Source organism: Parambassis ranga, chromosome 10 (assembly GCF_900634625.1).
Source record: "Parambassis ranga chromosome 10, fParRan2.1, whole genome shotgun sequence".
NCBI classification, from domain to species: Eukaryota; Metazoa; Chordata; class Actinopteri; family Ambassidae; genus Parambassis; species Parambassis ranga.
The window spans coordinates 11,020,302-11,042,950 of record NC_041031.1 but is presented as its reverse complement, the minus strand read 5'-3'; the positions used below and the strand labels follow the sequence as shown (position 1 = coordinate 11,042,950).

Below are 22,649 nucleotides of genomic sequence, written 5' to 3'. Positions count from 1 at the left end.
AATGTGACTTTATGATCTGTTATTGGCTGTTAAAGAAAGGGTTAAAGTTTTCAAATGTCTTTTTGCTCACATCTTTTGTTCAGTTGTTTGTGTTGCTCATCAGTGAAGACAACAGTTTAAGATTAGTGGTCAAGAAGGGTAAATAATGTGCTAAATGAGGCCAACGCAGGTTAGGGCTAGTTTTCTTTTTTCTGTCTGTAAATTGGACCCTTGGGCCTTGCAAACCTCAGTGCGCTTGCGCCTGTCAGCCACACGGGGCGCTGCTGCTCATCCAAACACTCCGCTTGACTGACTATTGAAAGTTTAAGAAAAGCATATGAGAGGCCGGTGGAGCTGCAGTTCTGACCCCAGAAAGAATGTCTGTCTAATGACTTCAGAGTGAGCTCCACGCTGAATGCATAATTAGGGAGCTTTCCTTAATTTCCACTTCGCTTAGTGTGTGTGTGTAACCTGTCAGTCAGTGTCCGCAGCACGCTCAGCGCTCCTTGAAATATCCTCACATCTCATACAGCGGACACATGCGGGGGAGTGGATGGGAGCCTGGTGCCCGGTGTGTGTGTGTGTGTGTCCGTCCAGTGCCCTCTGTGTGTGTCTCTGTGTGTGTGTAGTTTAAGAGCGCCAGGGCAAACAAAAAAAGTGGTGGGAACACGCAGAGTGCGAGAAAGGAGTTGAGAGACAGAGAGAAGAGAAGAGTTGAGTGAGAAAAAGAGAGAGAGCGAGAGAGCGAGAGACCTCGACGGAGAGGAGGAGGAGAGAGAGAGAGAGAGAGGGGAGGAGAGCTCCGTCTCTCCCGGTGTACTTGGCAGTCTAGTTGCGGGCTGCTGTGCTGTTGCTGTCGTGGCGTGGCTGGTCGCGCCAGGCGGGGAACTTCACCACACTGGAGCCCGGAGTCCCACTCTCTCACCTGCGCAGTTCGGAGCTGCCATGGGTCTCTCGCCAGGATTTACTGTCCTAATTATTCTGCCGGCCTTTCTGCTGCACACCAGCGGCCTTTACATCGCCAGTAGCGTTGGTAAGTCCAGAACAGTTAAGCGTGGTCAGTGTTTATATTATGCTCCGCTATCTGATCATCTCTTATCAGCAGGGCTGCACGGGGCTCTTTGTGCGCTCACTGGAAGTGTGGAGCTCTTCGTAGCGCCACGGCACAGTCCTGTTTCTGCTGCTTGGGCTGTTTTTGGCATCTTTTTTGCAAATAACACTGTAGTGCGTATTTGCAACTTCTGTGTGTCCTGCTGTGATGCTTGCAGGGACTTTCCGAAGGTCCCTCAGAGGAGCAGGCTGTGTTCTATCTGGGGTGTAAAAGGGCATCAGATGCGCCGGTTTACTGTCGGATTTTGCAGGGAAGTAGCTGAACATTATCTGATGCGGCCGCTGTCGCATCTATCGATCTGTCACAGGACGCTGGAGTCGGATGTCAGCCTATTGATCACACTATTATCAAATCATTCCCTTAACATCGGGCTTCAACAAATACTAACAGTGTGTGTGTGTGTGTGTTTATCACTCAGCAAACTTTATAAATTACATATAACCGGTGCATCCGAGGACCACAAACAACCTGGTAGCATAACTGTGTGATGGCATTGACACTGTGAAGTGGCCTTGGCTCAGTGTGTGCGCGCGCATCTCTCAGGTCGCACCTGTATTGTCACACGTGAATCAAAGAAAAGGCCAGAAGTGAGATCTGGCTGTCAAGTCAAGACATTTAAAACTAGTGTTGTTGCAGTGATGATAAATGTAACCACAAGCAAATATTAATAAGAAGCGCTTTATCAGAATAAATGCAATTCTGGTCGTTCGGATCATTTTGTTTAATGTTGAGTCGGTGATATAAAAATCGCTTCTCTCGGGTGGAGCAGCTTGACAGTTATAAAACAGCGTGAGAAAGCTGCAATTAGCACCTTGATCTTGTACTGCCTTTCCTGTTGACGGTGGAAGGGCACATAAGGTGTCAGGGGCGCAGCGCGCCCTGCTGAGGCTGCCGTTTCCAAACGCACACTGCGAAGCACCGGGGTCGCCTCTGGGTTCATGGGTGGGGCTGTGTGTGTGTGTGGAAGGTTTCTACCTATTAATTTGGTAATTCATTATCATGTTTTCCTTTGACGCAGTTTTGAATAAAGAATTCCACAAGAGTCTTGACATTTTTCTAATCCCTCTTTTTCCTTCCACATCTTCTCTCCCCGTTTTCTCCACTGGTCGTGCCCCATTCCTTCCCCATTCCTCTCCCATGACGTCTGCACATGATTTTTTTTCTTATCTCTAACCTCCCCACTAACCCCCCCCCCCCCCCCCCCCCCCCCCCCCACACACACACACACACACATTTGCACATCTTACTCTTCAAATAACATTCTTTCCCCCTCTCTCACCCTCCTCTTACCTCATCCTCAACTGTCCTCTTCCCAGACTCCCTGCAGCATGTCCTGGGGGAGTATGGACTGGTTAGGCCGATCAGTGTGGACGCAGAGGGCCGCTTCCTGTCACATGCCATCTCAGCTGGCCGCTTGGCAGGAGGGCAGTCCCGTAGGCGCCGGAGGAGGGAGGTAGGAGAAGGCAATGATGAGTGGGAAGACCAGAAAGCAGCTGAAGATGTGGCCCATCAGGAAAGGCTTTACTACAATGTCACCGTCTTCGGCCGGGAGTTCCACCTGTGTCTGCGCCACAACACCAGGCTGGTGGCCCCTGGAGCAAAGATAGAGTGGCGTGATGACAGCGACAGCACTCGGCACTCTGAACCTTTGCACGATGAATGCTTGTATGTGGGTGACATCACAGACACACCAGGAGCCACTGTGGCAATCAGCAACTGTGACGGCCTGGTGAGTGGACAACCCTGTGCTATCTCCCTGTGCTCTCTCCTTATCCTTGTAGCTGCTGTAGTGCTCACTGTAAAGGTTTTTTAAAACAAAATGATGTGAGGGGACACCAGGGAGCAAACTGAAAAAGTGAGACAATTTGGCCAGCTGCTTGACCCTCAGAGGTCTGAGTTTGTCATGGGGTCAGTATTATGATTTGCATCGAACACCTCCCTGTTGTCCTCTAAAGGTGGTTATAACACTTGGCCTGCCATGAGAAATACCTGAGTCATGTTTTCATCCTTCTGTCCTCTGCCCCTTTTAGTTTCCTCGTGTGATGAGGGAGGGCTTGTTAAAGGAAAATGCTGAATGTAGATGGAGGAACAAATAGCTGAAACTACAGCAGCATTCAAATTGAAACTGGCACCATAAAATATTTTGGTTGCACAACAGTTGCTCAAAGAGCCTGAATTGTAAATGCTTTTAATAGAGCCGATGATGAATAGAGAAAAAGGGAATGAGATGGCAAACACTTGGTGAATGGCTGTCAGCGAGGGAGTGAAGTGACGGTGTGAAGACTGTGCACAGGAACCGAGATGAAAGGAGGCAGAAAGATGGAGACCAGTGCTCCAGAAAGAGGTGGAAGGGACAAGTGAGAGAGTTGAGCTTCAGGCCGAAGGGGGGAAAAACAGGCAAGTGAGTGAGTGTGTGTGTTTGGGGGTGGGGGGGTGTTCCCCTCATTAGGAGAAGTGTTCATTAGTCAGCCTGAATCAGCCCACCACTGGAGCTGAGCAGCAGCAACTGGATCCGTTTAGGGTTGAGGACACTGGGGACTGAGCGAGCAGCTGAGAGAGCAGGCAGGGAGCCAGGACAGCACAGGCCTGCCATGCCCACTTAGCTTGACACCAGCCAGTGGCAACCCGCTGCTGCTGCTGCTGCTGCTGCTGCTGCTGGTTGCTCCGGCCTGTCATTCCATGGCCTATTGGCTGTTTCTTGCAAAAGTTACCATCAAAGTGTCCTTGGTTACAGATAACTGATCAGTCAGCACCAATCATTGGTGAAAGAAATAGCGATGCACCATCAAAGTGGTCTCTAGCCATCCCTTGCTGAAACATAACACTAAAATCACAGGTTATACTGTAGTACAAAATACTGCCTGTAAACAAATTGCCTTAGTGCGACTGTATTTTACTCATTACATTAATGATAAAACCTTCAAATATGGAAATACACACATACAGTATATGGTGAGTTTTGTGAAGAATAAATGCATTATATTATTCACTCTTCCACTTTTAACCACACTGAAGATGCCCTCTTTATTCCACCTTTTCTCACCTTTTGCCTGTTCACAAACCCAACACAGAGTGGTGTGTGCTTTCAAAGGACATTCTGACATGCAATACAATGTGTGCCATGTGTCAGTATCTTTGTATAGTGTGTGTCACAGTGCTGTCTGCACTATTCACACAGCAGCTGATCTGATGTTGGCTCAGAGGCATAACAAAAAAGCACCGTTCTGCGCTTCTGCAAGGTGCATATAAAGTGCCTCAACAAACAGGCAGTGCGAATGAGGTTACAGTGACACTTTAAAATCAAAATGTAATTCTTCCATTTAGTTTGTTTGCCTCTGCCCATGAACAGTTTGCATTCTTACTAATCAGTTTGTACAACTTCCTCGAGCATGCCTCGAAGGACGGCCTAAGTTTTAAGTCCAGCAGCACCTCTGCCCTGCTGTGCCCCTTCTTCATTGACCCAGACACCTGGATATTCACAACCACGACCCTTTTGTTGGCTGTGACCCAAAGAGTGTGATGAGGTCAAGATGGGAGAGAGAGCCGAGAAAGCGACAGACCATATTCAAACCAAATGCATTATTATGGTAATAATAAGGGTAGGGGAGGCAGTGCAGTGGAAATGAAGTGGGCAGAAGGGACACGTGAAGAAGTACTAGAATAAATAACGGAGTAATAGAGAGCAGAGGAAAAAATACAATCTTTTACTGGACAAATGGCCTTTGGAGGGAATTGAATTTCTGTGAAGCTGAGGCTGTGATCAGCTGGTTAGTTTTCTGGATGGCTAAGAGAACGCAGCATACTGTACAGTGTGTGTGCGTATGGATGTGCGTGTGCACACGCAGGGCAAAATGAAATTACACTGCAGCTGTGTGTGTGTACAGAATAGGAGCCTGCATGAATCAAGCAAAATGAAAACTCAGAGCTTAGGAGGCCTTCTCTTCCTGCATGAGTGTTAATGCATACAGTGTTTTTGTGTGTAAACGTGTATTTTTGTGTACTGGAATTAGGCATGAATGTGGCTTTGATGCTAAGAAACAACCATTTATTTGCACTCACAGCCGGTGAACGTCCAGCTTTGTGTGTGACTGCGATCTGAAATGATGTGTGTTAAAATAATCTATCACCTTCTCACTTTTTGGTAAGAGTTGTGTAACAACAAAAAATGCTATATTTCTAAGGTTGATCTGATAATTGTATGCTGCAACATGGAAGTAAAATCTGTAGCGTGCTGCCATTTTGGAAGAGCTTTTATTCTGGTTGCAACCGGGGGTGCAGAATATTATTTAAGGCTTATATTGGATAAAGCCATTTGTTGAACTGCATGTGTATTTCAGATTTTGCACTAAAATAAATGGGTCTCGTGTTGAACTGTGAGTAAAGGTAAATGGAAGAAATGTGTACAGTATTGAAATTTATTTCAGCTCAGGGTCCAATGAGTGAATTTTTTGTTTCATGGCTTCTCAGATGTAAATATGCTAAGATTGCTGAATTGTTTTCATAACAAAAGAATAGAATTTTGTGCAAGTTGCACCAAAAGGTGAGATTTCACTTCTTAAACTTCACTCTTTTGTGACTGGTACATGTAGGCTTTCCTCCAGCCTCACCTGCTGATTTTGTTCAGAGACCAGTGGCCTGATTTTGTGCACATGTGGGTGTGAGGTCAGGTGTACTCATATTTGTGTGTTTGTCTTTTTGGCTTCTTATGTGGAATGTTAAATGTCACTAGAGCCCCCGCTTTTTCTCTTCTCACAGGAGATGGAGAGTCATAGTGATGGTGAGATCAAGGGCTGCAGTTCCCCTTTTTTCATGATAAATAATTTTGTTTGGGAGATACTGAAGTAGTTAAGTGGGGACTGTCACAGTTACATAGAGGCTAATGCTGTAAACTCTCAGCCAGGAATGCATTAATTTTCCTTTTAAAAGTTTTCATCACTTCCACTGGTCTATTAAAACTTTTCCAGTCATATTGAAGGTCAGTGTTTGTACTCTTTAAAATGATCGTTTTCTTTAAAGAAAGCTTTGAACTTTCTTGTACAATTAAATCCTACACACACACCAACCCACATTATGCTGAGAGTGACCAAATCTGAACTTAAAGACCAACGTTCAAAATCTTAATTTTACCATATGTGTAGTAAGTCCATTTAACTGTATATAGTAAAATCAGAACTGAGCCTGATGGAATGATTTTGACAGTCTTACAAGCTTAAAGTATTATAAAACACATGTGTCTTCTGAGACATTTCCACCTTCTTGTGTGTGTGTGTGTGTGTGTGTGTGTGTGAGAGAGAGAAAGAGAGAGGGAGAGAGGGAGAGAGAGAAGTGATGTGAGTTATAATTTATAATTCTACAGATCCAGTCATTTGGACTTTCATGTATGGCTGTGTGTGTAATTAACAGCTCTGTGTCTGACTCCTCTGCTTCTCAACATGCCTTTATTATTATTATTAATTAAAACATTTTAGTATGTGTCATGTAGCACAAAGAAAGCCACAGGCTGAATGATAGCTATGCTAATAGTGTTACACAATGAGCACCATGTTAGCCATAGTGAACGCTGCATGCATGAATGAGTTCTGCCTGCAATTCAGAAATATTAATATTAGTATGAACACTTTTTTTAATGTAATTGTGATATATTTTTATTATGATATAAGGGTTAGATCTATAACATTTTACACCTTATAACTAAAGATGCCGTTTTTGTGGCTGTTTTAGAGACAAAAGCTTTACATACACAACAGCCTGTGAAGTAATCAGCAGGTTCTGGCAAATGGCGTGGCAGTATAGTTTACTATGGGACAGGTTTACGGGGTCACACAGGTTCTATGAGATGTGCGCACAGGTCACAAATCCAGCAGGTTGAGAATACATCTCCATGCCTCAGAGTAAAGCTACAGAGGAAGTGTGTTACTTGTAATCTTGGCTTTTACTCCTTTAAATCCAGGTGTACAGAGCACACCTGCTTGACAAGACACGTGTTATCTACAGCTGCGGTGCCCACATGCCGTAAACAGACTGCACACCTACAGTGCGGTCACATGCTCAAGCAAATGCCAGAGACAGCAAAGTTTCTCTGAGGAATCTTTAACCCTTTGCATCACAAAAAAAAACCCAGCGCGCACATTTCTCTCATTGTCTCCACCCATCGCTTTTCTCCGTCTCGTGTTTCTTGGCCAGCAGCGGTAGCAGCAAGCAGGAGAGCTCTCCTAATGATGGTATTAAAAGAGTCAGGAAAATGACAAGGAAAGAGAAAGAAAGAGAATGTGGCAGACAGCTTTTTTTTGCTCCAACACCCACAGATTCAGAGCTCTGGCAAAAAAAGAAAGAGACAGTGTTCCTTTAGTGAGCAGCCTTTGTCTGTTTTTAGAAACAGCTCTGCTCTTAAGCACAGATCAGACAAGTGGTGTTGAGGGTTAAGGGTATTGCCTGGTGTCTATACTGGGGGAAAAAAAGGGAAATTTAAGATCCCTAGGAGATAGATTTTACTAACTAGATGTTATGGCTACTATTTAGTGCAGCCATCATCTTATGGTGGCGTGTAATTTGCTGATCCTGTGCAGGTGTTGCCCTTTGTATATTCTAATAGAGCACATTTGAGTGTGTGTGCTTTAGTCTGTGTTATTAGTACACAGCAGGAATGCTGGAAGGCGGCGGTGTTATTTTGGTGCTTTCATTGAAAAGGCTCAGACATCAGCTGCAAGGAGAAATGCCAAGCATTGACAGGTGTTTTATTTATTTATTTACTGTGGATGGGTGCTTGGAGGAGGCTCATTCTTTATATATATATATATATATATATACTATAAAAAAATCATCTTACTAATTCAATGTAACAACATCGTATACTGTGATGTGGTTAATAAAGGTTGTACATACACACACACGCTGTGCCAGCTGAAAGCTTAATCATGTGAGAATGTGTTGACAGAGGGGCAGGCCAATCACAATAATAGCTCTAAAACTACACTAAATGCCAACGACACGGACACTTGCACCAGCCATGCCCCTGGAATACACTCAGTCATTACCTCCGCATTACAAGTCAATAGAGAAGGCAGCCCCGGGGCTGAGCCAAGCCATCCATCCGTCCAGCCAGCCAGCTAGCCAGCCAGCCAGCCGGCCAGCCGGCCCGCCGGCCTGGCAGTTAAGCTTGGTCAGGCGTGGCGGCTCAGTGGGCCCTACAGTGTGTTATTCCACCCCGGGTCACACGATAAGCAGCTCTCAACTGTAATCAGCTCAAATTGAAATGATGACATCAATTACAGCACGGCGCACAGCTGTTATTGACCCTAGCCCTCAATGGCTGTGTAGACTAGGCAGTGTGTGTGGAAGTGGGTGGGGGAGCAGAGATGGTAAGGGTGGGGGTGGAGAGGCCAGACTGCTGAAGCATGGTATGAATGAAGAGACAGACAGTGAGAGAGCAAGAGAAACGCATTCTCAGTATCTGATTGCAGGTTCCACCCTGCAGTGTAGCTCCACTCAAACACACAATTACTCAATCTAGAGCTATTATCAGACTGAGAGCGAAACAGAGGAAGAGAGGGGAGAGAGAGATAGAGAGTACAGGTCCATTCTGAGGAATGCTACACAGAGCAAACGAGTGCTTTTACCAGAGCTGTGATTACTGCCACTCACTCAGTGCACTTAACCAGCCCCCTTGCCGCTCTTTCCTCTCGCTCTCTGTCATTCACATAGCGCCAACTCTGAGCACAATGCTTACTTGAGTGGCTGAAATAACAGGATTCACCGAGGAAATAGAGCAGTGGAACCCCAACAATTTGAGGGAAACACCTCTGTGATGTCACATTTACTGCAGGGGATTTTTAGTCTTTTTCAGATGATGTGGCAGCAGGGATGAAAATATTACACAGCATGTGTGACATCAGAATGACATGTGGATTTTGAGCTTCTGCTGCTCTGAGGCAGAAGAATATGTGCATATAACAGCTTTCAGTCACAACTGAGCGAGGGCAGGAAGTGGAGAGAGGTGGGACGTGCTATGTTGCCATATTTTATAAGTGTGACGCACCGTAAAAAATGTTTGTTCAAGGTCATCAGATCTACATAATCAAAGAAAAAAATGCAATCGAATAGATATGAGACAGGCTTGTTTTATAGGACAGCAACCACCAGCATCCCTGTCAGTCGCTCAGACAGTCAGGCCTTGCAGGAAACTGATCGATGCTAGCCACATCAGCAGTTCTGCAGGTCCCATCATCCCGTGTGAGGAAGGGATCTTGGAAACAGGATGAGACATCCTCTCTAACTTGTTCCAGCCTGCTGCCTTCCTAACCCCCAACTGACCCAGACCAGCATCTCCAGTGTCCTACGTCGTTATACCTCCCAAAAACCACATTGACGGCTGTGTACTCCTAAAGCTTCCGCTTCGTCTGGAAGTTTTCCTCACATAATCCTCAAACAAAACACAACATGAGAAAAAGGGAGAGAGAAGGAGGAAGCGGCAAACAAGAGGGAGCTCTCTGTGGTCTTGGTTGGGTGAAGGAAAACAAGAGCAACAGAGAGGGGTGAGGGAGGCAGAGCACAGTGGAATCTTAATGTGCCGAAAACTGAACAACATCCCCACCTGCTCAGTGCTCAGTCAGAGGGAAAGAGGGGCTGTTAATTAGCATGAAGAATTTGATCTGATGTGAGGGATGGCTGGACAATGGGACAAATCTGATGGCTGCTTGGTAGAGTCCATTGCTGGTTGTTGGTTTTTTTTTTTTTTTTTCAACTAACAGTAAATAATGAACACATAAAGTGCAATTAAACTGTAATTTAGAGGCCATACTATACTCATTCTTTGTGCAGTAATATTTTTAAGATTCAACACAGCTGATTATTGACAATTGATTGGCACTGACAACATTTGTTTGAACATATCAACAATTACTGATTGTAAAATATCGCTCAATACACAAAGCACCCAATATTTAATCCAACATTACGGAGCCCACAGGAGACTCTCCTTTTAAGTCCTGCTAGCTTTCCAGCATTTTCAATCGTTCTTTTGTTCCAAACGCACCACACAGTATGGATGTGTGTGTGTGTTTTGTCCTCTTCTGATCTTACTTGTTTCATTTTATGTCTGTCTGCAGACAACATTTATGGTTAAAGATCCTTTTGCCTTATTCTCGGTGCAGCAGGCAGCTAAGCGGTAAGAATCGCACCTCCTAACAGAAAACTCACACCCTCCTCATCTTACTAAGGCTTCCTGTTTTTGTTTTCTGCAATAGAAAAATAATAATTTTTTTTTCTCTCCCAGTGTATTATGTTTGGGTTTTTTTTTTGCCAGTGCAGAAGGATCTCGGGAATTGTTACAGTACCAGCATATGTAATATATTATATAATAATATATTCTAATAACTGACTCTGTGGGGGCTGGAGTGAAGCAGCAGAAACAAAGAAACGCGTACATCTAGTGCTTTGATCACTGTGACTGATTGTCTGCCAACATGTACAAGGAAAGCTTTGGATACTGCCTTACAATTATATAATGTGTTTGCCAAGATGTAATGGAGACTTTGAGTTGACCTTGTCCATGTAAAGCATTGTGTTAGATTGAGCTATATTTGAGCTTCTGAGGATGTATCGTCTGAATCGGGGACAATGCCAAGCTCCTTAACAACCTGCTGCTGTGTAAAAGGATTTCAGACACAGGGCTCTGTGCCCGAAAAATGTACATATATAATCGTTAATAACCCATAATTATAACAGCAAAAAATAAGCAGCTTTTTAAGATTAATATTGCTTTGAGCTTAAATCCTTAAGATAGAAAATCAGAAAAAAATATTACTGGGCCTTTGATTTGCAGGTACCTCCTATCGACCATACTGTACTATATTGTTGTTAAAAAAGCAACAATGTGTGATGTTTAAAAAGCAGTTTTTTGTTAATATTACTTCTATTGTCACTTGTCTGTATTAAGGAAGAATAGCCTCTGATATTATGCTTGGCCAAACTGCCAAAATCAGGTCCGTCAAGCGAACGTCCAGCTCTCGGCCTATTCGTAAAAAGACATGCTTAGTTAGAATTGTATTGTGTATGTGTGTGTGTTTGGATTAGGTTCCTGGTTTGACAGTCTTGCTGCTGATCAGCTTTTAATGACGACCTCTGGGGGCAAATGTTTCAGGGCTCCGGGTGTAGCCAGCAATCCGATAATGGACATCCGGGTCAAGACTGTCAATACTGTGATGGTCATTGTTTTCAGTCCAACATGAGAATAACAAACGGTGACGCCTTACCTTGGCTGCCGACAGGATACACAGCATTTTCTGCTTCTTCAGTTTACGTGCATGCAACAAAAACCTGCTAAACTGAGATACTAGTGCTGAATCCAGCCTTGTATCTTGTCTGGATGCATGTTCATATGAAATATCTCTCTATAGAAATCACCAGATAAAGCTAACTGCATATATATGATGCTATTATTCATCTCTTTTTTTTTTTTTACAAAAAACTAGATTCAATCCCTTGTATGTGCTCTGAAGTGCCCTCCTCCTTTCAGCCAGCCCTGACCTCTGGCCTCCCTAGAAAGAGGAAAGAAAAGCCCAGCATAATCAATAAAGAATCAGGTTAACAGTAAGCTGTTTCCTACTGCACCATCTACAGTATTTGTGTAAGTGCACTGTTGTGTGTTGTCAGTGCATCAAATAGGAATGAATGATAAAATAGCTTCACTGTCACTTCACTGGTTATGTATATAGCAATAACCCAAAGTGTGCATCTTTATAGCTGCTACCTCACACCCACACTCAGACACACACAGCTCTTCTTACAGTGTGATGATTGACAGCATCACTTGGAAACACAAAAGGAAATTATTATTTTTTTTTTCTCTCACAAAGCTAATCCTTTGCTTCTCTCTTTCACACACGCTGACACTGAGACACAGACACACTGGGGAGAAGGGACTTATTGTCAGGTTGTGCTCTATCTCCACAGTTCATTTCTAATCCTGTGTCTCCGTTTTCCTTCCACCCACTCCTACACACACACACACCAACAGCACCACCCAGACAGTAGTCTAGGAGCTCTGTCCCTAGGCTGGTTGTCACCCCACAAGTCCTCACCAGGGTTAAATCTGATGGTTGTGAAACAGGCTAGATGAGGGCGTCCAATGGAAATGAGACATGGAGAGGAGAGACTAATGGAGGAATGAAATCAAAGGGGATGTTCTTTTTCCCTTGCTTTATGCTCTAGTTGCCCTCCTCTCTCCTCTCCTCTCCTCTCCTCTCCCCTGCTCTCAGGGCGGGTGTGGCTGCAGCTGACTGATGCGATGTGATAGGACCCTCCTCTCTGTCCTTTTTGCTGCTGTGTGACAGCATGAAGCCATCATCCACCTATTCCACTTCTCTCAGCCCATCTCTTCATTTCTCTCACAGGCTTGTGAGGGGAAAAAAGAGCATTACATGTCTCCTGGAAGTATATTTTGTCTGTATTTGTAGCACACCGATTACTTTAAGAGTGTTGGCACTTTTCCACAGCCAAGCTGTGCTAAAACGAGCTTCTTTCTGGTCAAAGAATTTGTCAGCTTGGGGTCAGTCACAATGGTCATTGAGTTTTCTGCTGTGTATAGGCTGTTTCAGGTCAAGTACAAGCTCCCAATGCTCGCTAGTGGTATTTTTAATGTCTTTTTTATGTTTGGACCGAATGAACTGAAAGCTTTTCTGAAGCAGTGAGCTCCAGGGTCAGTTGTCAGATGTAATGGGACCATTCACTGGGCTTATACACTTGTGCTGAAGGTCGGACGAATGGTTGGTGTCAAGGGGTTACTGTTTTTATAGCCCACTTTTGAAGACTGAATATTAGACCTCAATCAGCCCAGCATGCTGTGTGAAAAGTTGCCTTTTCTGTCCAAATGTCAGTTTAGCAAACAGAAAGGAAATGCTTTACTTATTGCAACAGATGTGAAGTTGAAGGCACTTTATTTTGTTTATATTACACTCAAATCCAAGAAGTAGGAATTTCCTTTTTATTATTCCTAATATAAAGTTAAACGATTGGTCAATGTGCATGTGTCTCTGAATGTGCAGTTTGTCTCATTTAAACATACTCCAACTAAACTCATGTTTATAAAGGTCAGTTTTTAAATTAGGAAGATGTTTTAGAGTGAAGCCCTCTGTGTCCGATGTAGTTTCTCCTTCCTCCCCTTCCCTACCTATCCATCATTATCTCTCTTTTGCCCTATCCACACCTCTCTCCCTCCCTCCTGCTTCAGTGCATAGAGGTCATAGCCCCGGCTGAGCCACAAGCTGTTGTTGTACTACTCTACCTGCTAATGTTACCAGCAAGCCCACTTTATCATGTTACTCTTGAGCTCTGCATGAGGAAAATCACACATGCAGATTAAATCCTGCAGGGAAAATGGTGAGGGATTGGTTGATCATTAATTAGCATTGATCATTTTTGTAAAAAAAACAATTAGTCATCACAATTAGAGGACTGGTGTGTAAACTTTATTGGATCTTTTAGCAAGCATAGAATGTAGTATTCATTTATTAGTGTATAATTACCTCTTTATGTTAGGGGCCAAGAACATCAGGCAGGTTGCTCTGTTATGTTTCTACAGAAGCCTTAGAGGGACAAACCAAACACACATGTGCGGGCCTACAATATTGCAAAATTCTGCCTCACCACTAGGGGCTGCTTAATACCTCAGTATTGCTCACAGTACTGCTCCTTTAAAAGGTTGAGGCTGTGCTTGTGAACATAAAAAATACCCCCTGTTTTGTTTAATTCTGTTTTGTGTTCACCCGCCTTGACCTTCACCCTGTGTAACAGTTGTCACGCTGGTTTGCTGTGGTCATCATGACTCTGGCCACTAGAGGGACTTGTGTATCAGTGTTGTGCTAACGTAAAGTTTTGCTCCAAATAGAAGACATACAGATGTTCATTTTGTACTGTACCAACCAGCCATCTAATGGGCCCCAGATGTTCACATTTTGATCCTCCATCTGGTTTGTGATCCACTATAAGACTTCATACCAGTTTGGACAGATTTTTAAAGGATTTAAAGAATATGATACTGAATTCTGACTGGTGCAGTTCAAACACAGTCTGGCCCTGATGTAGCCACACAATATTTATACCAGTTTTACACTTAAAAAAGGGATGCATCTGATCTGTGAAAGTGTCAGTGATTAGTTTTTTCTGTTTTTTTCAGTTTGCATACATGCAAACCAAGCTGGTCGCTACTCACAAATTGCCTGGAGGTGTCATAATACTATTACTATTATGCTATTACTATTAATAATACATATATAATACATAATGCTAGACAAACAAACATTAATATATCAGGGGATTTATATTATTTTGTAATTGTCTACAGTTTCATCAGAGACTGGATAGACAGGATTGTGGAATGTTTACTCTCATATCTTGGACATTGCGGCTGTCTTTTTTTAGGCAGCTGTTTCTGAAGCTCATCTCTCAGTGTCTACAGTGAGGGGGTGGGTGAGACAGGGGTTGGGGGTAATTTGGTTAGAGGAGGTAACTATGAGATATGGCAGAGAGGAAGGCAGGCGTTTTGACACAATCACTCGCTGCTGCTGTGCTGTGATGTATAATGGCAATACGAGTAAGCTTGCAGAGAGCAGAATGGCCTGCACGAGAGGACACGCACACACACACACACACACACACACACACACACAGAGCAAATTGCAAACAAATTGAAGCTATAGGCTTTCCTTCAACCATATGAAGTACCAAGCACAAGCCCGCGTTTGTACTTCAGATTAAGGTGTCTGTTTGATCTCTGTGAAAGTATTACATGAGAAAGAAGAATGTGGAGGACGTCTCTCGGCAAAATTGCGTAAAATCCTTTTCCACAAGGAGCTCAAGTCATTTTTGCTCTCTTTCAGAATATAATAGTTTAAGTGGCTTTTTGCTGAAGCCCAGATAGGCACCGCTCAGCTCGAAGCAGAAGTGAAAAGGGGGCTGATTTCCTCCCAGACAATGTGATTGTGTAAAGCTGTGGCTGTTGACTCTGAATCCAGGCCCCAGTAATTGGGGGCAATAGAGGAGCATGGTGTTTCCCCTGTTGATGAAATATCTGGTTTAGCTCAGACAGGTGTGAATTACAGTGTATTCCACCGCTAAAGGAAGAAAATGATGCATGTGTGTCGGGGAATGTGTGTGTGTGTGTGAAGGTTTTTGGATGCAGAAGCACATATTTATTTGTCTGAAAGTGGTGGGATTCCCCAGTGATTGCCAGTTTGATAGCTTGTCTCATTTTTTTTTCTAGTAGAGTTTCCTCTGAAGAGATGCCATGTGTTTTGTTTTTCTAGGATTAACAGTGTAGTCGGCTAATGCAGTATGTAAAGCCTCTGGATCAGATGTAGGGATGCTGTGTGGATGTCATGTATGGACTCCGACAGCCTCGAGCTGCATCCCTAGCACTTCCTTCTTGTCCATTTGCTCTCTCACATACTGTGTATTTTGTATTTATTTTGCAACATGATAAAACAGTAAAATAATTTTAATAGAATAAAAATGGTAAAATGTGGGCTATTCCATCTTAACAAAGCCTCTTGTTAGGTTTATTTGAGAAAATTGAGAAAAACAATGAAGACTTCTCACATCCTGTGGTGGGGACATCATTAAATGGCATAATACAAAGTCAGAGCAGAAAATGTGTCAAACACAAGACTGTAGATCAAACATGATGTCAGTGTTCCTACAGATCTATTGGAAAAACTGCAAAATGTCTTTTCGTAAATATCCATCACACACTGTACATCTTAGTTTAGATCCAAAAGCTGCTGCTGCTGCTGCTGCTGATGATGATTTCCAGGTCGAAGACAGGATGTGGAATAGTTGCCCAGCAGCTGGCACATTGCCTCAAAGTAGTGTTTGTGAGACCTACATGTAAAATTAAATAGAGGCATACGCTGACAACTCTGCCAGTCTTGTTATTTCACACTCCACAAAATGCATACATACAGACAGACAGCTCTCAGTTGATTTGACAGCTCTATATGTGTATCATTCTCACTCTCAGGAATGCATATCACTTCAGAAATACGTGAGAAACTAAGTCTCTTTCTTCAGTGCGGGGTATTTGCATGCATGTATAATACACTCTGCATGTGTGTATTTTGATGTAAATGCTGCGTTTATTTGATTGTTTATAGCAGTGCAATGATAGCATTTGCTCTTTGCTTCTTTGTGAATCCAAAATATTTCAAGTATTTTTGATAAATGAAGAGGAAAGCAATCTCTCTGTTTCTCTCACACACACACACACACACACACACAAACATGCCTCTCCGGGCAGGGAAAGCAAAGCTTGGAGCATGCCTGGGAATATTCTTTCTCAATTTGTGTGTGAGTGCTATGAACGGGCTATGCACGGGTGCTGGCTGAGGCTGTCCTTTGTCATGGAAACACCAATTTTTAATCTTGGGTCCTTAACCATGGCACATCAGCTCATTAAGTTGCAGACTAATACATGTACCTTGGTGTAATTGATGCATCTGAAATGTCTGTCAGATCCGGGCATTGACACATTATATTAGAAGAGGTGTGCAAAGAAGCAGAATAACACATGCTGAAGTGTATAGGAACACCTGAGTTGTTAATAGCATGTGGCTGCATTAGTGCTGTGGCTGATCAAAGGTAGGGTGTTAAATGAGGTTTAAAAAGGAATCCCTTCCCTCACAGCACATAGGGGGGAAAAAAAGGTTGTGATGGGTGGCTCTGTTAATGTAAAGTTTTTTTGTGATTTATATCAGCCTGTTTTCTTCAATATTTAGACAGCAACATGTCAGCTGCTTCAATTAAACTTAAACAAGCATTGTTTAAGGTGTCATGGAGCATAAATGTGTGCCTTTCATTGTGTCATATTTGAAATGAAGCTGGGAACGTCAGCAAACTAGACTTTGGCCACACCCATTTTTCTACATTTTCACAGGCGGCTCCGACGGTATCCCTGGCTACCGCTGGTAACCTTGGTGATACCGGTGGAGATATGCTGCAGTCAGTGGGCGTTGCCAGGGCGTGATATGAAAGCATAGCTGTGTGTGTGCGTGCGTTCATATGCATGTGTATGTGTGTGCTTGTCTGAGATCCTGATAGCAGGCTCTGCCAGAGCCATCATTTTGACATATCCTTTGATGACGGCGTTGGCATTCGAACACACACACACATGCACACACACACACATGAGAGGGGAAGGGGGAGAGATCGAGGGAAAGCTGTGAAATATAAAACAGGAGCATCTAAGTTCAGGTACACTCTTGCATAAACATCTATTAATTAAATGTTAAAGCCTGCAGCTCGTAAGAGATGTTGAATGTTTCTTTATAGTTTATATATTTGTGCTTTATAAACTGTAGTGTGCACATATCTCTCCCTGTGGGCCTGTGAGGCCTCTGAGAGCCACGGCTGGTTCCTCTGCATGTGATTTATGGCCAAATAACTGTGCTTCATCAACAGTATTTTATACTGTGTCTTCACATCCTCAGCATGGCCACTACTCCTATATTTGTGAGGCTATTAGGACTGGATAATAAGATAATCAATAGAGAAATTAGCATTTGGAAGTACATGGTGCGAACTGCAGATTCAACTAAAATCCCAGTGCCCCTGGGGCGGGGTGAATTAAATCAGTTCTGAGGAGGTTTTAGACTAATTTAGTAAAATTTCACAACATTTATTTTCCAGATTTAGCTCTTAAAGGCTTCACATTTTTTTGTAGTGGAAGTTTAGACAACATATGGAAGAAAGACCGTCCAATGAACTGATGTTTTCCTTTTATCTTCCTTCTTTGTGAGAATCCTACGTCCTGCCTTTTACTGATGTGCACAGACCTTCCCAGTGTTGTCTCAGGCTAATGTACAGGGAACAGCAGAGCAGAGTGGAGGAGATGCAGTTGCAGGCTGAAGCTAGCAGCTTCCCAGAGAGGGTTGAGGCGGAGGCCACCGATGTTCACTCGTCTGTCGAACACGCACACTGTCTGTCTTGTACCAGAGAGAGACTGGCCCGGGCTGCCTTCATCAACACATTAGCAATGTGCTGTGCCCAGCGTTTTTCCACTTTACTACAACACACAGAGACAGGGGAAAAGTGGTAAGGAGGTGCAGAGAACATAGTTACTGGCTACACATAAAATTCAGTCTACAAAGACTGAATCTAAAATTACTTAACCTTGCTTCATTTCCATTTTTTTCCTCCTCCCGCTACCTTGACTAGTGTTCTCTCTCTTCCTTATCCTCCTTCCTTTTCCTCTCATCCTCCCCATGAGAAAGAGGTCATTACTAGATCCCCCTCCAGGTTCTTCATAATCAAATATTTGACCTAATGAAGGGATTTAATTACTGGTTGCCCAGCACTGGAGGTGTCAGATTACTGCTTCCCCTTTTCATTTTCCCTGCAATTTATCACCTTCCTGACAGCTTGGTGTGTATGTGTGTGTGAAAATATTCTTTGGAGCGGCACGGGGAAGGAGTGAGTGTGGACCTGTGTACAAATTTGTACTTAGTTGGCCACTTGAGACTGTGGCAGCAGAATGGCTTTTTGGAAATGGCTACTTCCTAATGCTCACACTGTCTTTCTCTGCACAAGTAGTACAGCCACACTTCACATTCTTCAGGAAGGTTTGCACTGATCATAGCTGTACCTGTGACTCACTTTGGAAGGTCAAACACACCAGATTTGTTTTTGTGTCTGTGTGTGTAAGAGGGAGACTTTCCGCCAGCATACATGTGTGTTTGTTAGACATGTGGGGATGTGTAAAACCCCCTTTTATTTAGCCACACCGTTTACAGAAAGATAAGGTGGCAGTTTTGTTCAGCTCACTGTTTAATTTCAATTTACCAACAGTTTTGTGGCTCTGTCGGGGCTGCTTTGAAAATAGTTGGCGGGCATTGCATGACATGTGGCATTTGTCATAGAGGACAGCTGCTTTCAGCCTTCTTTAAATTCTGTTTACTCTTGAAAATGAGTAATTCTTGATACGCACTGGGTTACACTGCAGACGTAAAGTCTGTACTGACAGGCTTACAAACACAAATGTTTTCTTCTCTGAGCTGAGCAGGTGGTATGTTTGAATCTATCATCTAGATCTATATATCTACATAACTCATACCACTTTTCAAGCGAATCTTTTGACACTCTGTTTTAACTACTATTAAGTGGAACAATCAAGTATGGCTGTGCACATTCAACTTTAACACTAGTAGCAAGACAGTATATTGCATGATCACCAGCAAGATGTTCAACAATAAAGCAGTGGGGAAAAAAACTGCAGTTTCATGAATGGCCACATGAGGCAGTGGTTTTATAGTGATCACTTTTTCAATGCACGCTCCACGTCATTGGCCACGTTTGAAGGTAGAAGTAAGGAAACATAGGGTGATATCATGGATGGTTTGCTCATGTTTAAATACAGTTAGTTTTGGCTGAAATGGAAAAGGGGCTGCCAGTAAGTAGATGGTGAAACAGGCTGGACAGCTGGGATACATTGACTCTACAGTGAACTATGGAGCAGCTATTGAACCATACTCCAGGCTTAACAACGTGAAATCAAGCCTATCAACTATGTTTGTTCTTGTGTTTACATTACATGTATCAGTCCCTGTGTATGCTATGACCATTTGCCTCTTTGTACACTCTGAGTTTCATTGAGGTCAAGAGTTCCTTTCTTATTTTTGATCTCAGTCCGTGTCTACACAATCTAGGCCTACATCATGCCCCCGAGGCCTGATCCTGTTCTGTCTCTCCAGTCTCCATCCCGACCCAGCGAGGGTTAAATAAGTATGAGGGAATGTGGCAGTTTTCCCACCATCGTTCCTGCTCCCAGGCCTGTACAGGAGTTATTAGGCTGATTCGATGGCTAATGAAGGAGGTCATGCTGAATGTTGGATAAATGCCTATATGCAGTCTGTGTGTGTGTGTGTGTGTGATAGAGAGAGACATGAATGGCTGAAATACCTAAAATGCAAAAACCGCACATATCCCTGACCAACTGACCCCTGTGTTACCATGGCAACAGGGAGTGGTTAAAGAGCGCCTGTACTGATGTTTTATTGATGTACTGAATATTTTGGTTTGTGTGACTCCACACTTTCATGTGTAACATTCAAAATCCTTCACACGGTAACTGTTAAAACCACTTTTGTAGGTATGTTGCTGTTCTCTGTGTCTAAATAGTCTTTTCAAATAAAGCCGGCTTCATTTGAAAGCCGTCCCCCTGTAACCTTATAGCTCACAGAAATATCAATAGCATTACCACTGTGCTTTCCTTGACACTTTGTGAAGCATCTCTTCCACACAGATTGCACACGGTTCTTGCTGATAGTTGATGTGATGCTGTTCAGAAGCAGATTCTTCTGCTCTGCACGCTGTGCCATTCTCTCTCGTGCCCTGCCTGCTGTGCTGAGTTGTTATGGCTGTCATTGAGTGGGTGGCCTTCTGCAAGGTTTCTACCATAAAGGAGAGTTGACCTCTATTGCACTCATGTGTTTGTGTGTGCTTGGTCGGTTAAATGTTTGTGTTTGTGCAAATACAGTAAGTACAGTATACAAGGCTGTGTCACATTGAACAGTAGTCATTCTTTTTCCTGTTCATTGATTGCTGCCTTGATGTCATGTCCAGAGAACACCAGTATACCAGTATAGCAAATAACCTTATATCAAAATATCATGATATTATGTAGAGGCTCTGCTGGTCCACACAGGCAGTGATTGTGAGGTCTGAAAGTACAGGTGCACAGGTGAGAGTGATGTCAAACACCCCAAACTGGTCAGGTCTTATGTATGTTAGGTGACATGCCTTTCATATGGTAGCCATATTTTTGTATTGTGAACAAAAAGGCAGTAAGTAATATAGCAAAATGATAAATTTTATGTCACTTCTTCTAATGTGTATGGTTAATTAGCAGCTATTACACAGTTTGCTGTATGATCAAATATAAAGTTCAAATTCCCCATCCAGAAGAATCAAAAGCTTTTTTGTTATATTTTCAATTAATCCATTCTTGATCATTAATTAGCTGTAGTGTGTATTATGCTGCCATTAATGGAGTGTTTTATTCTCTCATCTCATTCAGTCTTTCATTCAGGCTGTCGCTCTCATTTTCCTTCATGTTCTTGATAATCACATGCTCTCCGTTTCGATCAGTGCAGCTGTCAGTCATTGTACTGTATCAAGTTCAGGCCCTGAATGCAGCGCCTTGTCATTTTAAGTGTGATCTATAGCCCGAGGTCTGAGGCCAGCTTTACATTTACATTGTGATCTTTTAAAGCACTGTTTATTTTACACATTTGCTTTGCACATATTTTGTCGAACTGTATGTGTGCTGCCGAACCCACGGTTGTAGTTTTCCCTTCTATTCTGCCACAGTTCGCTTATTTTATGGCTGACTTTCAAGTTAACAGTTCTCACACTGAGAAGTGTAGTTTGGCTGTCCCTCGGTGTCGTTCATCGCTGCACAGTACACACTTAGAATGTTTAAAAAACAAGGCTAGATAGATCTGCTTCCAAAGCTTGCAGACCTCAGAGGATCGTATCTAACCTCCACACTGTAAACATGGAGTGTGTTGACTTTGTCAGAAGGTTTAATAGTTTCATTTTCAAATGCTCCCTTTGGAGCTCAAGATCTGATTTTATCACTTCCCCTTCTCTGGGTTTATTTTTCCTGTTGAAACTTGTTGAAAACGACCTCCATGTGGCATGTTCTCAGGGATATACGATTTGGAAAAAGTGTCCCGCTGCAAGACCTGCTTTTATTCAGTCCATCAAGTTGTCGATTGATTGGTGATTTATGAAGCCTTTGCTTTTGCTTCAATTACTTCTTAAGCAAAGATCCCTGATATCTGTTATTAGCCTAAAATACAATGTTATGTTTGATATTTTTAAACTATTTGGTTGATTGGCTTGTTTTATTTCTCCTTAAAAAGACTGCACAAACACACAGAGTGATCCAACACGATTATAATTAGAAGAAAACATCATGTCTTAAACCATTTTGAGCTTGTCATGTCTTTTCCTCCTTCAGTTCCCACCTATAAGTGAGACCCACTTATTGTTGTAAACAGCATTTATCGTAGACACTATGGTCACAATAAACAGGTAAATGTTTGATGCTCACTATCTTTTACAAGCTACAATGTAAATTCTATCTTATGTAGCCTTTTTCATGCCAGCAAAGACAAGAGGAATGGGAGCTCTTAGTCACTGCCAAACACACACACACACAGATGAACCTACTGGCAGGTATCTTCCTGTCTCAGTATCCAGTCGCCTCTGCTGCAGCGCCAAGGCTGCCAGGGGCCTCTCAGATGTGTTTGAAGTGCAACAAGCCATCTCTGTCCTTTTGCGTGTCGCAGATGGGAAACCTGAGTTTGGCATCAGGAGAAAGAAGGGACATCCCCGAGAGATCAGTCACAGGAAACCGGACAGAGTACAAAACCCATAGACATGTAGAAAGGAAAAGTGCATCGCAAACAAACACACACACACAGCCTTCTTGTGATTTTAAAAGTGGAGTGAAAGGACTGAGAGAGGGCCAAAATCTGTTCGGGCGTTGTGTCACTTTGTCTGAATC

General features: G+C 43.1%; 1 protein-coding gene across 1 annotated transcript in view; it reads left to right on the top strand.

The window, feature by feature from the left end:
- The first annotated feature begins 924 nt into the window (after window positions 1-924).
- Window positions 925-22,649, top strand: part of LOC114442927 (A disintegrin and metalloproteinase with thrombospondin motifs 2-like) — an 82,006-nt gene continuing 60,281 nt past the window's right edge. The window contains exons 1-2 of the mRNA XM_028416801.1: window positions 925-1,012; window positions 2,407-2,819. Of these exons, the coding sequence (XP_028272602.1) occupies window positions 925-1,012; window positions 2,407-2,819 (501 nt within the window). The remainder of the gene's footprint in view (window positions 1,013-2,406; window positions 2,820-22,649) is intronic.